Source organism: Gastrolobium bilobum, unplaced genomic scaffold (genome assembly GCF_033153095.1).
Source record: "Gastrolobium bilobum isolate Gb01-03AN ecotype WA unplaced genomic scaffold, APGP_CSIRO_Gbil_v1 utg1269, whole genome shotgun sequence".
In the NCBI taxonomy this organism is placed as follows: Eukaryota; Viridiplantae; Streptophyta; class Magnoliopsida; order Fabales; family Fabaceae; genus Gastrolobium; species Gastrolobium bilobum.
This window is the reverse complement of record NW_026898540.1, coordinates 172,612-187,904: the sequence shown is the minus strand read 5'-3', so window position 1 is coordinate 187,904 and position 15,293 is coordinate 172,612. Positions and strand designations below refer to the sequence as shown.

The 15,293-nt window shown below is 36.8% G+C and overlaps 2 protein-coding genes across 2 annotated transcripts; one reads left to right on the top strand and one right to left on the bottom strand.

Annotated features, from left to right (window-relative positions):
* Positions 1–991: 991 nt before the first annotated feature.
* LOC133317273 (dihydrolipoyllysine-residue acetyltransferase component 4 of pyruvate dehydrogenase complex, chloroplastic-like) lies at positions 992–8,176 on the top strand. Its single transcript, XM_061519128.1, has 6 exons — positions 992–2,033; positions 2,108–2,299; positions 2,407–2,494; positions 2,594–2,664; positions 2,795–2,878; positions 7,806–8,176. The coding sequence occupies exons 1-6, from the start codon at positions 1,140–1,142 to the stop codon at positions 7,908–7,910; spliced, it is 1,434 nt and encodes a 477-aa protein (XP_061375112.1). The 5' UTR covers positions 992–1,139; the 3' UTR covers positions 7,911–8,176.
* A 1,700-nt stretch (positions 8,177–9,876) lies between these two features.
* Positions 9,877–13,518, bottom strand: LOC133317247 (protein NRT1/ PTR FAMILY 3.1). Its single transcript, XM_061519088.1, has 4 exons — positions 13,429–13,518; positions 13,078–13,295; positions 11,861–12,417; positions 9,877–10,936 (listed from the first exon to the last, which is right to left on the bottom strand). The coding sequence occupies exons 1-4, from the start codon at positions 13,493–13,495 to the stop codon at positions 10,051–10,053; spliced, it is 1,728 nt and encodes a 575-aa protein (XP_061375072.1). The 5' UTR covers positions 13,496–13,518; the 3' UTR covers positions 9,877–10,050.
* Positions 13,519–15,293: the final 1,775 nt, after the last annotated feature.

The following is a 15,293-nucleotide window of genomic DNA, read 5'->3' as shown; positions in this document are numbered from 1 at the left end:
AGCAGTTAGTTACAACTACTTGTAACCGTATTACAGTATACTATCTACAATTATTCTTTTCATCAGAACAACAATCAATCTAACACTACTTGCATACAAATTCCTCATCATTGAAGCGGTGAGACTTTCTTCTTGTTCTCCTTGGTCTCTCTTCCACCATGGGCCTTCCTTCTTCAGGTTCCACTGGATCATTCCCATTCTCTGCATTAGCATGCATGCTCAATCCCCTTGCATCTCCTTCTTCACCACGCTTCGATAGATCTACTGATAGTGCTCTAGGAGTTGACTCAGACAGTACCAATTCGTTTTCGTCTCCTGGGCTGTGCTTTTGGGTTGAGATATTACCCATACTATTTGGGCTTGGGACATTTGGGCCCATATCAAGGGACCTCGAGACTAATTTATTTTTGTAAGGGACTAAAATGAAGACCATATTTTTTGTTAGGGACCAAAAATGATATTCGCTCTTCTTTCAAATATTAGTCAAAGGGGGTGAGTTTGGGTGTTGGGTTTCAGATCGGAGAGGAAGAAGGGTGAGAAAGAGAAAGAGAAAGAAAGAGAAAGAAAGAGAGAGAGAGCTCCAAGGGACTTCGCGTACATAACAATTCAGTTCCCCACCCTTTTCAGTGTTAAGGACCAAATAAGGCCTCGATAAATTTGTCAGGGACCAAATAGGGGCTTCGATGCTGGGGTGTCCAAAACTCCAAGAAGACATAAGACATGTTCAAAATGTCGTCGTATTACTTCCACGCTGGACTACTTAATAGTGACACTATTTTTGTAAAATTAAGAACAAAAAATGAAACTTTTTTTATTGTTAGAGACCAAAAAAGACTTCATGAAAATTGTGAGTACGAACAAAAATATTTACTGGTTTAAATACTCATTTGTTGAAAATTGAAATGTCTCTTAAAATATAAAATTTGATATCTACGTCAAATGAAAATATGTTAAGTAATAAGGACGATGGGGACTGCAATGGGTGCAAAAATTGGCGATGTTAACGAAGTGAAGAAGCTCCAACTGTCCAACTAACTTAACTTCGTCTTCTCCGCCTTCTTTCTATTTCCCCCTCTTTCATCATTCATTCATTTACTAACTCACTAACTCACTCAATTCATTCATTCATTCACCAAAACATGGCTTCATCATTTTTCACCGCCACCACCGTCGCCGCCGCCACCAATTCCCCCACCCTATCCTTCTCCTCCGCCCTCTCCTGGCGCCGATTCTCCGTCGCCGCGCCACTCTCTAAACCGCGTCGGAGGCCTTACTCCTCGGTCCAATCAAAGATCAGGGAGATCTTCATGCCCGCCCTAAGCTCCACCATGACCGAGGGCAAAATCGTCTCGTGGATCAAATCAGAAGGCGACGTTCTCGCCAAGGGCGAAAGTGTCGTCGTTGTTGAGTCCGACAAGGCTGACATGGATGTTGAGACATTCTACGACGGAATCCTCGCCGCCATTGTTGTCGCCGAGGGTGAAACCGCCCCCGTCGGCGCTCCCATCGGCCTACTTGCCGAGTCCGAGGAGGAAATCGCCGAGGCCAAGGCCAAGGCCGCCAATTCGGCTTCCTCCGCCACCGCGGCCACTCCAATTCAGCCAGAAAATTCAAGTCCTGCGCCGGCCATCTCCCCGCCTTCTCCACCTCCGCCTGCTAAGGCGATTTCCGACGGGCTGAGGAAGACGGTGGCGACGCCGTACGCGAAGAAGCTCGCGAAGCAGCACAAGGTGGACATTGGATCACTGGTTGGGACTGGTCCGAATGGAAGGATTACTCCTGCTGACGTGGAGGCTGCCGCCGGGATCACGCCGGCGGATAGTAGTGTGGCTCCTCCGACGGTGTCCTCAGCTCCACCAAAAGCCGCCGCCGCTCCGTCGGCCGCGTCGGCTTCGTCTCCAGGTTCTAGTGTTGTCCCCTTCACGACAATGCAATCCGCGGTTGCGAAGAACATGTTGGAGAGTCTCTCTGTTCCTACATTCCGTGTTGGGTACCCCGTGACCACTGATGCACTTGATGCTCTTTATGAGAGGGTATGCTTTTGCAGCTTAGTTTTTTTTTTTTAAAAAATTGAATATGGGTTTCAAGTTTGTTGTTGCATTTTTAGGTGAAACCGAAAGGTGTGACGATGACAGCTATTCTAGCCAAGGTTGCTGCAATGGCACTGGCTCAGCATCCGGTGGTGAATGCCTCATGCAAAGATGGGAAGAACTTTGCCTATAATAGTAACATTAACATTGCTGTAGCCGTGGCAATCAATGGTGGCTTGATTACCCCTGTTCTTCAGGATGCAGATAAGGTATGTGATTGGTGAATAGTCCTGAATCAGAATATTTTGATTTGAGAATGTAAACTTGTGTTTTAGTTCCCTTGTTATTTGGTTGGTTACTTGTTTTGTTGTTGCAGTTGGACCTATATCTTTTGTCCCAAAAATGGAAAGAGTTAGTAGAAAAAGCTCGTGCTAAGCAATTGCAACCTCATGAGTATAATTCAGGTTTCTTTTTAATGTGTGCGTGTTTTGTGATTTTTGTTTCTCGGTGGGAGTGTAATCTTTTAGCCCAAGTCTAACTGTGCTCTTTTGTTATGCCTCCAGGAACTTTCACGCTTTCAAATCTGGGAATGTTCGGAGTTGACAGGTTCGACGCCATACTTCCTCCAGGCCAGGTGACTGATGAGCTTTTGAATTTTAACTATTAATTTAGGAGATTATGCGGCTCAGATTTGTAGCTATTTGACCTTTGTTTTTGTTTTTTGTTTTTATCTTTTTTTGCTAAACTTTACCATTTATGTTTAGGGGGCTATCATGGCTGTTGGAGCATCAAAACCCACTGTTCTGACAGATAAGGATGGATTCTTCAGTGTAAAAAATAAAATGCTGGTGAGTTATATGATTTTTTTTTTACTTTCTTATAAGGTTAATCTTGTACGAGTTTGTATAATTAAAAGTTATGCACTTATGCTTAGGTGAAAACAGAAACACTTTTTGGATGAAATTGTCTTGCCTCTTTTCTCAATGCACTGGAGTCATAATATGAAGACAATAAACATTACTTAACATTTACACGGTGTTACGCTACAGAACTATATTTCTCTAAATGCATAGCCAAAGCTTTAGCTTACACATGCATGTTGTTATGCTGAGAGTTTCTTGAGGATTAGTTCTATGGACATCATATCTCAAATCTTCATCATAATACTTTCTGTTTATTATTTATTTAAATTATTAGCTGGACTGCAGTCATGACTGAGAAAAAAACTTTTTGCTGTAAGTGCAAGTGTCTTTTCTTTTGAAGTCTTGTTTCTTAGAATTCTGACTACAACTATAGTATATAAGAAACCAGATGTTTTATCCTTCCAAAGCTTCCAATTACAATTGTTATTTGAACTTTTTCTTTTTCTCTGTTCATGATAACTATTGCCTTTTAGACTTTTCCCTCTTGGATTCTTAATCATGCTAGGTGTCAGGATCCATAGTCAGATGGTTTAACTGGTTCTTAGTGGCTAAGGTGTATCTTAAAGTACTATATATGCAGAATATGTATTTTTTTTTGACATACTTCAATTCTTGTTAGTCATGTTGCTTGACATTGTAAATGGTAGGACGTGTTCTCTTTCTTCTCATCAAAGATGGGGTTCCACTAGTATATTCATCCACATTGAGGACATACCCATAACAACAATGCCTTTCTCTATAATGTGTTTGTTCTGAATCTCTTTACCTGATCCATTGTTAACAACTTTGGAGGTTCTACTTCTGCTGTGGTGTGAACATAGAACCTATAGTTTGGAATGTCAGCAGATAACCATTTTGAAGCTAAAATATTTCAAGGAAAATTGTCTTCTTGACCCAGATCATGGTTTCTAAGGCTATAGCTTGTGTTTTTAACCCCTTCCCTGCAATACTTTCCTCAATTCCTCCATTAGATGAATGCTGCAAATAATTTTCTTTTCTTTGGGTTGAGTGCTGCCTGGGAAGGGAGAGTAACTATGGATCAGATTTCTTGATTGTTAAATTTTCCAATTTTCCCAATAAATATAATCTACCATCTCTCATCTGAACGTCAGAAAGTCTTGTTGTTCTGGGTAATATGAACAGCGGTCCAATGCAGAAACTGCACAGCCATCAGTTTTGTATGTAATTTGTATCTTGAAATGTAAAGATCAATGTGGATGTTACCCTTAGTGTTGTCTATCAGAGGTTGTAACTCAGAATTGTTTCTAATATCTTAGAGATCGGCAAGAAAACAAATGAATCTGATAGGAATATACTCATGAAGGTGTATGTAAGGTGGGCAATGAGATGACATAACTAACTTTTGGAGGGAAAATAGAATTTTCTAGGAGGTTAAGCTGAGCATAAGATGAGAATGTAAAGTGTGTGAGGGAATCCGGGATATCTTTTCGAATTGGGACCTTGGGAGAGTGTAAGGCCTCTCGAATTGCTTCACTCATTGTTATGTTCCTTCCGTCATTTTATCCTTTCTTTCATGTCATTTGGATATATGGAATTTCCCTTTTGCAGTAGATATATTTCCATCAGTTGTAATAGTTTTATTGTTAATACATATATCAGAAAATCTGAATTTCCAGGTCAAAATCTTGTGTTCTGTTATTTTTAATTGATTTTGGAGTTGGGTTCCTATCAAATTGGTATGGAGCTTCTGATCTGGGAGCTCTGTGAACCATGGCCACGCTAAGAAGGAAGAATCCAGAAGATGATCTTAAGAAAATTTTGTTGCGCTTGGACCAAACTCTGCGATAGATGATGGATCGTCGGAGACCTAGAAGGGAAGTCCCAAAGTTCTACGGAGAAGACGATGACGTTTGGGGATGGCTAATCTATCTGGAGAAATATTTCCAGGTAGAAAAAATTCTTGAAGATGAGAAGTTGGCAGAAGCTGTGAGAGGGCTCAGAGGACCTGCACTCAAATGGTATAAATGCTGGAGTTGGCTCAATCCAAAGACAACTTGGTGGATGTTCTTAAAAGCACTTTTACAGGTTTACCAACCTGAGATTTGTGTGGAAAATGAGGATGAATCAGAAGCATCAAGGCCAGAAGCAGAGACCCTGGAGGAAAAGGTTAAGGGTGATGAGACGAGGCGTGAAGCGGTGACAAAGGAGGAGCATGTAACTGGTGTAGAGGTGAGTGAAACCCAACAGCGAAGCAAAACCAAAAAGGGAGGACAACCGTGACAATGGATGAAAATCATCCTTCCAGTTTCGCGTTCATCGGGTATGATAAAGAAGAGATCGTCGGAAGGGAGCGAGATGAAGAGTTTGGGAGTATGTTGGAGGTGTTGGCAATGGGGATACCAGAGACGCCACAGCCGCCGAATGAGGTGGCTCGACCGCCACCATTACCAGAGTCGCCGAGCGAGGAGTGGGTATGCTGCAAGGACGTGACAAATTTGCAGCAATAAATGGCTACAAAACAAACAGAGAAGGTAATTGGGGCAGAGATGGAATGGGGTGAGTTTATGGTCAGGCCCAATTTACCATTAAGCGGATACATGCCTAACCCAGTAGTTTCTTTGTTTTGTGTGATGAGCCTGACCCAAAGGAAAAATCTAACTCGAGATGTTTGGGAGTTGCCGAAGAGGACTCAGGAAAATCGACGATGGACGAAGAGTGAGTGGCAATGTCGTGGTGTTCCTCCCCCATCTAGACGAGAAGATAAACCTTTTGCTTCTTCAACAAACGACGATTTTGATTTGTACAACCGGGAAAAGAACAAACGGTTTCATCTCCACAACGGAGCTCCACCTAGAACTGAACCGCCTTGGTTTTTTGTAGCTCCAACACAAGCAACATTCTTTAGCCAGGTTTGAAGATTCTTACTATTCCCTTCTTGGGGATGAATTGGACCAAGGTTTTGGTGGCCCCTGGGGTCGAGATGGTGGCAGATCTGTCCCACCTTGGGTTTTTAGAGTGTTAGACGTGCTTGGAACAACTCCTAAGAGAATAAATGTTAATGCAATTGAGTGGGGTTGTCAGGGGAATGCACTGGCCACCTTGACATATGGGATTCATGCTACTGAACCAAGCTTTAAGGGAGGGACAAATATCCAACTTTTACATATTAAGGCTGGTGACATACGGAACATCATTCTTTCTGGTACAAAGGAATAGGTCATTTGAAATCTTGTTACATATTTTAAAAGTGCTACAACAATGGGTGCATTTGAGGTGGGAGGAATTAAGCTCTACAGAGCATAAGAACTCTGCAAATATCTTCGATGATTTAATGTTGGAGATTAAAGATTCTTGTGAAGATTGGGCTCTTAAAGACCAAACATATACTCGAATTGCTGAGATATTTTTAAGGGAGAGAGTTTATTTATGGCTAGAAATGCTTCCATTCTTGGTTTCTCAGTACAACAAGGGTCACGTACAAGCTGGGTTGATCTTAGTGATGCTGCAATGGTTTCCTAAGTACAATATAATTCGCAATGCAGACTTACAAGCTACATTAAATGTTTCAACTGTTTCAAAGAGGCAAATGTGGGCAGAAGCACATCTTTATAAACGCCATATCAAGGATGACCACTTTGTTTTAGTGCAGACTATGCCTAATTTGGGCAATAAGAACGCACTAGATGTTGCATTTTCATTAGAAAATGGGACTCAAAGCTCATTACTCACGGTTGGTGACAAAAATGATAAGGCTTTGCTCACTCCTTGTGGCCAGCCTGAACTGTTATGTGCGTTACAGAAAAATCAGATTGGAAGTAATTATACGTCAAACATAAGTTGGTCATTACATTTCTAGCAGTGGGATCCTAGAGGAAGGTTCTTGAGGGCTAAATCTCACCTTGAGGACAAGGTGAGTGTTTTGAGGGGGAGTATTGATAGAAATATACTCATGAAAGTGTATGTAAGGTGCGTAGTAGGAGATTATGTTCTACCAATGAGGTGGCATAACTAACTTTTGGAGGGAAAATAAAATATTCTAAGGAGGTTAAGCTGAGTATAAGATGAGAATGTGAAGTGTGTCAGGGTATCCGGGACATCTTTTGGAATTGGGACCTTGGGAGAGTGTGAGGCCTCTCGAATTGGTTCAATCACTGTTATGTTCCTTCTGTCATTTTATCCTTTCTTTCATGTCATTTGGATATCTGGAATTTCCCTTTTGCAGTAGATTATGTCCATCAGTTGTAATAGTTTTATTGTTAATACATATATCTGCAAATCTGGATTTCCAGGCCAAAATCTTGTGTTCTGTTATTTTTAATTGATTTTGGGGTTGGGTTCCTATCAGAATCCTTTATATCCTTTTCCTACTCACTTACAGTTCAACAAACCATATTAGAATTGTAAAAATTTCTGACAGCAGCACTTTGTTGGAAAAAAAAATGAATATAGAACACTTTGTCTGATCCTGATCTTGGTACGTATCATATGGGAAAATTTTCTAGTCTTTATTATAGTGCTTAAAATGTAGGTCCATTCCTTTCATATTGTGATAACTGATAAGAAATTTCAAAACATGAGTGAATTGAGTTCTGAAATCTTGGACTACTTACATTCTTGTTAAAAAGTGAATGGAAGGGGTACCCACTTGTTCTGTATTTTGGTAGAGATTGTAATTTTTCCTCTATTATGGGAGATGAATAACACTTGGTCTTCAATTTTTTGAGATTTTTTTTATCAAGTATGTTGATTAATTTAGGTGTGTCGTAAGAGGTATAAAAACAAAGACATGCTTTAATATGGCATATCAGTTTACTAATTGGGAACACGTGTGGAATTATAATTGTTTATATCTAAGGATGGCATTAATGTGCTCTAAACTTTTCTTTGTCAGGTGAATGTAACCGCTGATCACCGAATAATCTATGGGGCTGACTTGGCTGCATTCCTTCAGACATTCTCAAAAATTGTTGAAAACCCTGAAAGCCTAACATTGTAGTCATTCAACACTTTGGCATAAGTATCTGTGCTTATCCACCAGGGATGATGAGTTGATAGTTTTTACTGCTTATCCACCAGGCTTAATGCCTAATATTTTGTATTTATCTTGTACTTTAATTTTGTTACACATTTTCAGGGTCTATCCCAAGTGACGTTGACTTGATTTTGAAGGGGTGAAACAGCTTTGATTTTAGGTTTTCATCCAGTAAAGGATATTGTAAACGGAAATCTATGGTGAGAAACAGGGTGTGAGTATAATCAGAATTAAGCTTATGCGTTTGCATTAAAAAAACTAGTATTCTTTCCAGTTCTTGATTTGCTTTTAAATTCTAAGAATGGGTTAGTACCAACATTCATTTGTTATTTGATGTCTTCTTTTTCCTTTCATTTAATAAGGCACTAGGCCAGTAGTCCAAGGCCAACATATATTATTTGCCACAGAAGGGGTTTTTTAACAAAAAAGAAGGGGGAAACAAGGTAAAAGGGTTAGGAATGCATCTTGTTTTAAGCCTTATATAAATGAAATAATTTGGGCTTGGCAGGGCTGAGAGTTGTAGTAATACTAGCATAAAAAATATTTTTAGACTTGTTTTTTTCTTAGATAAAAAGTGCTCTTCCACACCTTCTTCAATCTAAATGTATTAAATTTATGCTTTGTCTTTCGTGTAAATTTTCTTCATCTATAATAAAGAATTAATTGATCAAGCAAGAATGAATTTTCCAGCTGTATTAGATTCACCACATCTTTTTTCTTAAATTTTCATGTCTAGTCTTCCTCCGCCTTTGCTCTGATTTCCATTTCCCTTCTCTCTGATGAACTTTCTAGCAGATAATGAAGTAAAATTTGGAACATCACTTCTTCAGGTGTATTCAGGTCCCGTGAATGGCGTGTATTATAACTAGCATTAACGTTGATGGAAAAGTTAACAATTTTTTTTTTGGGGGGTAATTTTTTTTATTTTTAATGTGAATCAAAGTTGAGGAGGATTGATTAAATGACAAAAGAAAAAAAAAAAAGAATAAGATTGAGAAGGTTATTTAAAAAGGGGGTAAAGTGTAATTTACCTTAAACTATACAATTAAGAAATGAAACAATAAATAGACCATATGTTAACCCTATTGCTCATCTGCTGCCGTGAGAGCTCATATGCAAATCTTCAACACCTCCATTGATTTGCGTTACCAACTGCTGTACAAAACGTGAAAATCACCTCCCTTTCATATCATCTATCAAGCTTTAGATTTTCAGATGGAATTCATTCTTTCAACTTCTTGTGCATTTTTAAAAAAGAAGTTTTTCGGTGAAAACTGAAATTTCCAAATTGGTTTTGTATAACTCAAATGATGGTAGGTTACATTATCCTAGGATTGGGAGCAAAATTGGGTTGGATTTGCATGTTTACCAGGGTATCCTAGTTTCACCATCATTTTAAAATCACATCTGTAATTTTCAAAAAATAAGATAAAAATCACATCTGTGGCGTGTCTTCATAGTTTTGGTTATCTGGGTTTTGATTAGAATAAGTTTGTTGAACTGTACGGGACTTCGGAGCCCAAAACCTTGCACCCCCAATCGAGGCAATAAACACACAGACTCAACCAAAGCCTAACCTGGATGCGTACCTTAACCTAACATCTAGATATCCAGCTCAACCAACTAGGTCAACATGGACCCAAATGCGCACTAACCTTGTTTCTGAAAGATATGTCAATCATAGCAACAATTGAAAGAGTAGCCCAGATCCTAAAAGAATTCCCACGTAGCATCATCGTAATGATGACTCAAAGGTGCGATTTGCACCATCATTTGAAGATTGGAATATTAGTTTCCGTGAAGACACATGAGCAAGGGTGAAGCATGTGGTTTTGTTTGTTGTTTTATTCTTTTTATATTATATTTTTTAATGAAATACTCAATAGGAAAAAAGTTATAATAAAAAATATGAAACATCAAGATTAGGGATAAATGGATGGTGATGATTATCTATAATAATAATAATAATCATTATTTATATTGCAGATATGTTAACAAAGATACGAGCTAATCGATACTTTCATTCTAGTCTCTACAAGAGTGGCCACTAAAAAAGGTGAGGAACTCGAAAATCTAAACAACTAAACCCCCTATAAAGTTGCACTTAAACTCTGATACCAAGCTCAATTTGGTTCTCTTCTGAACTATTATCCCCTTTGTAATGAACCTGAATTGGCTTGTAAGTGTACAACTTTGCGCAACATAAGTAGTAAATAAGATTAAAAAGCTGCAATAGGGTGATGAGCCAGTAAAAGTACTCCAACTTCCCCTTGTTCAGGTTATTATCAGGAAGCCAATTTGACCCATCAGGCCCAGCACTAAACTTGTGGACCAAGGTAACCAGAAGGGTACTCACATAGTTCCCAACAGAAATTGCAGTCCAAAAAAGTGCCATGGCAGTGCTCCTCATACTCTCTGGGGCCTGGTCATAGAAAAACTCTAGATGCCCAATGGACATAAAGGCCTCAGCCATTCCATGAAGGCTGTATTGTGGCACAAGCCAAAATACTGATATTGGGATTGTGGCTTGAGAATGGTCAATAAGCCCATGGGCCAGAGCCGCCTTCTTTCTCTTCACTTCAATGAACCCAGCAACCAAAGTGGCCAAGGTTGAAATCACAAACCCAATTCCCATTCTGTGAAGGAAGCTAATACCACGGTCAAGTCCAGTGAATCTACGGGCTACACGGATGAATACCCGGTCATAGAAGGCAGTGGTGATGAGCATAGTGAGGATTGTGAAGACAGACATTGACCCAGCTGGGATTTGGAAGGACTTGATAAGATGTCTGTCCATGGTTTTGGCTTGTTGGAGTGAGAATGTGTTTTGTTGAGCATAGGCTGTTATGAGAAGAATTCCTGAAGCCCAAATTGGGCCCATCCTTATTAAGGACTTCAATTCCTCCACTCTATGAACTGTGTTTAGCTTCCATAAGTTGGGTGTTTTACTGTTGTCTTCTTCTGTCACAATAGCTGACTTGTCCAAAAATCTGTATCAATTTTCACAAAATTGACTTAGGTTAGTTAAGGGGAAAAAAAAGTTCCTTTCAACTTTACTCCAATCACAAATAATTATCAATTGCTAACTATTTAAAGAATTTAATTTATTTGTACATTCAGTCTAAGAGAGTTTAATCTTGTTATTTAATCATGTGTTATTATATTTTTTTTAATAAAGTATGTGTTATTCAATTGCTAACTAATTATGTGTTATTTAATTATGAAAATGACGTAGCATTTACAATCAAACGAAACAATCATAGTCATGAGAAACACGTGTAAAGATGAAATATGACTCATCTATGCCCAGTTAAAAGCTTACTGGGGCAGTGGAAACAAAAAGATAAATACCATATGGACCAAAACTGAAGGTTCACATCGTCTAGCCCTGTGTGGTTATGAGTGAGGTAGGGTCGGGAGATATATATATATATATATATATATATATATATATATGAGGCATGATAACATAAACTTTTTGTTGCCTAGCTGATTATTTCCAATGATAGATCAAAAGAAACATGTGGTGGTATCAAGAAAACCAAAAACTATTATTCATGCTTAAACATATGGACAAGACATCATTGCTGTGAGTACACATGACCAATTATGATGTGATGACAATAATACTGGCCAATAATAATTCATGATAAGACAAAACAAATTAAGCTATGATGATTATGTTGTTGGCTTGTCAATTCGTGAATGATTATGAATAACTTAAACGTTGTTATTGAATTATTTCATCTAGTTATTAGAAACACTAATATTAAGCCATTAGGATTGATCAAGTGGTTAGAGATTTGAATAGATTGTATTAAATTCTCACTTGTATTAAAAAAAAAAAACACACTAATATTTGCTCATGTGATGTGATTCTATAATAGAAAAAGAAAAAAGAAAAAGACACTTACTTCATCTGTTCGGTATGAAGAAGCTTCCCACCCAAAGAAATAAAGGCATCTAATTCATCATTTTGGTATAGCAAATTGGATTGGGGTACATTTGTTATGTTTCTCTTACGAAATGCAGCAACAGTTACTTGTACCAATCGAGTAAACGGGCTCCCGGCCGGGTCCAAGTTCCGGTAAAGTGGATATCCAATAAAGAAAGTAACAATTGAGATAAACATTGCCACAGTGGGGATTCCAAGGCCCCATCCCCATCCAATGTTATCTTGAATATAAACAAGAACAGTGACAGCGACAAGTATGGATCCACCCATAACAAAATAGTACCAATTGAAATAAGTCCATGTCTTTGTTTGCTTGGGATCCGATTCATCAAACTGGTCAGCTCCAAATGCCACCACACAGGGTCGGATCCCACCCGACCCGAGTGCCCCTAGTAGCAATGACACATAGAGAACTGCCAGCTGTCCTGCACTAGCTTCTTGGCATACCCCTTCACCTTTACAAGGAGGTGGTCTAAACGGTGGAAGTATTGCTGATAATGTCAAACTAATCATCCCCTGATGATTAAATAAACACAAGCACGGTGACAAAAATAATAAAGCGCATTCAATTGACGTAGAGAATCATCATGACATGACATGTTTATAAAAAAAAATCAAAGAATCTACAGTGATTTTATTTAAAAAAATTCATGACTGAATCATAATCAAGGCTTAAATCTACACCTAATTCTATATATTAAATTTTTATCCTATCTTTAACCATTTGAATTATGATTAAGTAGCATCTATAATAATATAAGTAAGGATACTATTCTAACTTACTACCACTTTAATATAATTATGTACCCCACGGAATACATTAAAAGTTGTTTTTCTTTTCTCTTTCTAAAGAAATTTTTCAGGGGATTTAACTATGATTAGAGTAATAATAAGTTGGTAGTAGAAAAAATAAAGAGTAAAAATATCCTGCCTCTAATAATATACTGTAATTTAGCCGTGACTAGTGAGATATTCACTAATTTTTCTTTTTGGAGAACAGATTTTCACTAATTTCTAACTTCTATATTGGTACGTAAAAAAAACTATATATGCTATATCTCAAAAAAAAAAAAAAAAAAAAACTATACATGCTACGTTCGAGTTGTAATAGATAGATACAACATATTTAGCAATTCAGCTAAAAATTTATATTCAGAGTTAAGGAGGAATCATTACAATTTGGTATATAATGGAAGCAACGGTGATGGTCCAAAACTTTCCAGCATATGAATCGGCAATGAAAGCACCGAGCAATGGTGTTAAGCTTGAAGTTCCACCAAAGTTAGTGAGGGTGTTAGCGGCTTTGGTTAATGGCATATGAAGCTGTGTTGTCAAGTAGCTAATCATGTTTGTATTGAAACCCACCACAGCCAACTTCTCACAAACCTCATTAGCTGCAACAAAACAAATACAACAAGAGATTCAAAACCATATATTTAGAGTACGTAGCCATTAGGAGGAGTAAGCTATTTTTTTTTGCTTTCTAATTAATTAGAGATGCACTAGAGTTTCTATTTTGAAACTTACCAAAGATGAAGGGCATTGTGACCAGCCCTCCCCTTTTCCTTCTAGCATGATTGTCATTTTGCTCCATCTTTTCAAAACTCTATTCGTCCTCTTGTACATAAAATGGCCACAAAGTTAGAATATTTATAGGCTAAGCTTGAGATTTGGAAGATCTGAGCTTATCACAGTGACCACTCAGTCAAGCGTTCACACCGCCACTTGGAAAGTTATGATAAGTTTTTTTTTTTTTTTTTTTTTTTGATTATAAAATAATTTGACAAGGAAGAGTAAAATCTGAATAAAAATTATATTATGAATTTGATACAATGGTTGGCAGGTATATGGGACAATAAAGTTTTGTCTTATGTACTCTAATGTCTCTCAACTTGCAGTGTGAGATAGTGTGTAGATAGATATATATGTGCTATAGATATATATGTGCTATAGATATATTAGTGTTGCCATGAGCTGCATTGGACAATTAGTTTGTTTTATTGTATTTTCAGTGTGTTGGCCTCTCATTAACTTTTTCTTTTTTTATATAATAGTAACAGTTGAATACATGCATACTCTGGCCCTTTTTTTTTTTTTTTTCTCTTTATGGTATTCGTACAAACAATCTCTTAATATATCATACCATGTTAGGCATTGAAAGAATTTTTTTAGGTAATCTTTGAGCTTCCTTTACATAAAAAGCAACGGAATTCTTATATTCCTCAATTCTTGTATATCATATTAAATATCCTGAGTGAGAGTAAATATGAGGAGCTCACCCGTTATTAACTGAGATTTTGATGATTACGAAGCATTGTGTTCCATAGGTGTAAATTAACAGGTAGGTAAGATATTTGATTTGGTGAGGTTATAATTAGTATCTCTTTTTTTACTACTAAATCTTAATCGTTGATTTATGTCAATCTAACAGTTGTAATTTATTGGGCCATACTTATTAATTAATTATTAATTATTAATAAATTATAACCATTAGATTGAGAGAAATCAACGATTATTATTTGGTAGTAAGAAAAAGAGATAGTAACCATAATCTCTCCCGTAGATTTTATATATTAGTGGGACTGCATGTTTGGTTTACTTAAATTGTGTGGAAAACAATACACACACATAATATAAATTAAAAGCTGTATATCAACTTTCACTATGAATAACTAAAAGCTACAATTTAAAATTTATTTTATTATTCTTATTATTTCGTAACTTGAACATAAAAATACTTTAAATTTTTTTAAAAATTAATATTTTAAAAATGTCATACTTATTTTAGTAATTTATTACGTAAAAGCAATATTTTTATGCAATCTAAATAAAATATAATATCTTAAAATACTTTTTCAGTTAATATACCAAAGAAGAAACTAATTTTATCATAATTAATTTCTTAAAAAAAGTATACATACAAATGGTTATTGAAATTTTTTTACAGCCAAAGAAAAACCACTAATCGTAAATATAGCAAAGTGAGCATACAATGAACTTTTCATTATTTTGAAAATCCTTTTGTTTTTAATGAAATTCTTTTATATTGTCTTTGCAAATTTTACCAGCAGCATCAGCTGGCATAATTTCCAAATATGATTTGATGCTTAAATAAGGGAATAAACAATCAAAAGATATTTATGATACTTCTTATAACTAGTTTTACGTTCTTTTATTAATTTTATCACATTAAGCCACGTGCACATTTTTCACATGAGCATCTCCATACTGAGAAAAAAATTTAAAAGTTTTTCATCATTTATATAAAAAAGGAAAAAATTATCAATGTTATTTTACACAATTTTGTTTATTATTGTTCACCGAAACGACGTCGTTTTGTGATTGAAAAATTAAAAAATTAAAATGTAAAAGACTATTATAACTCTGAAATA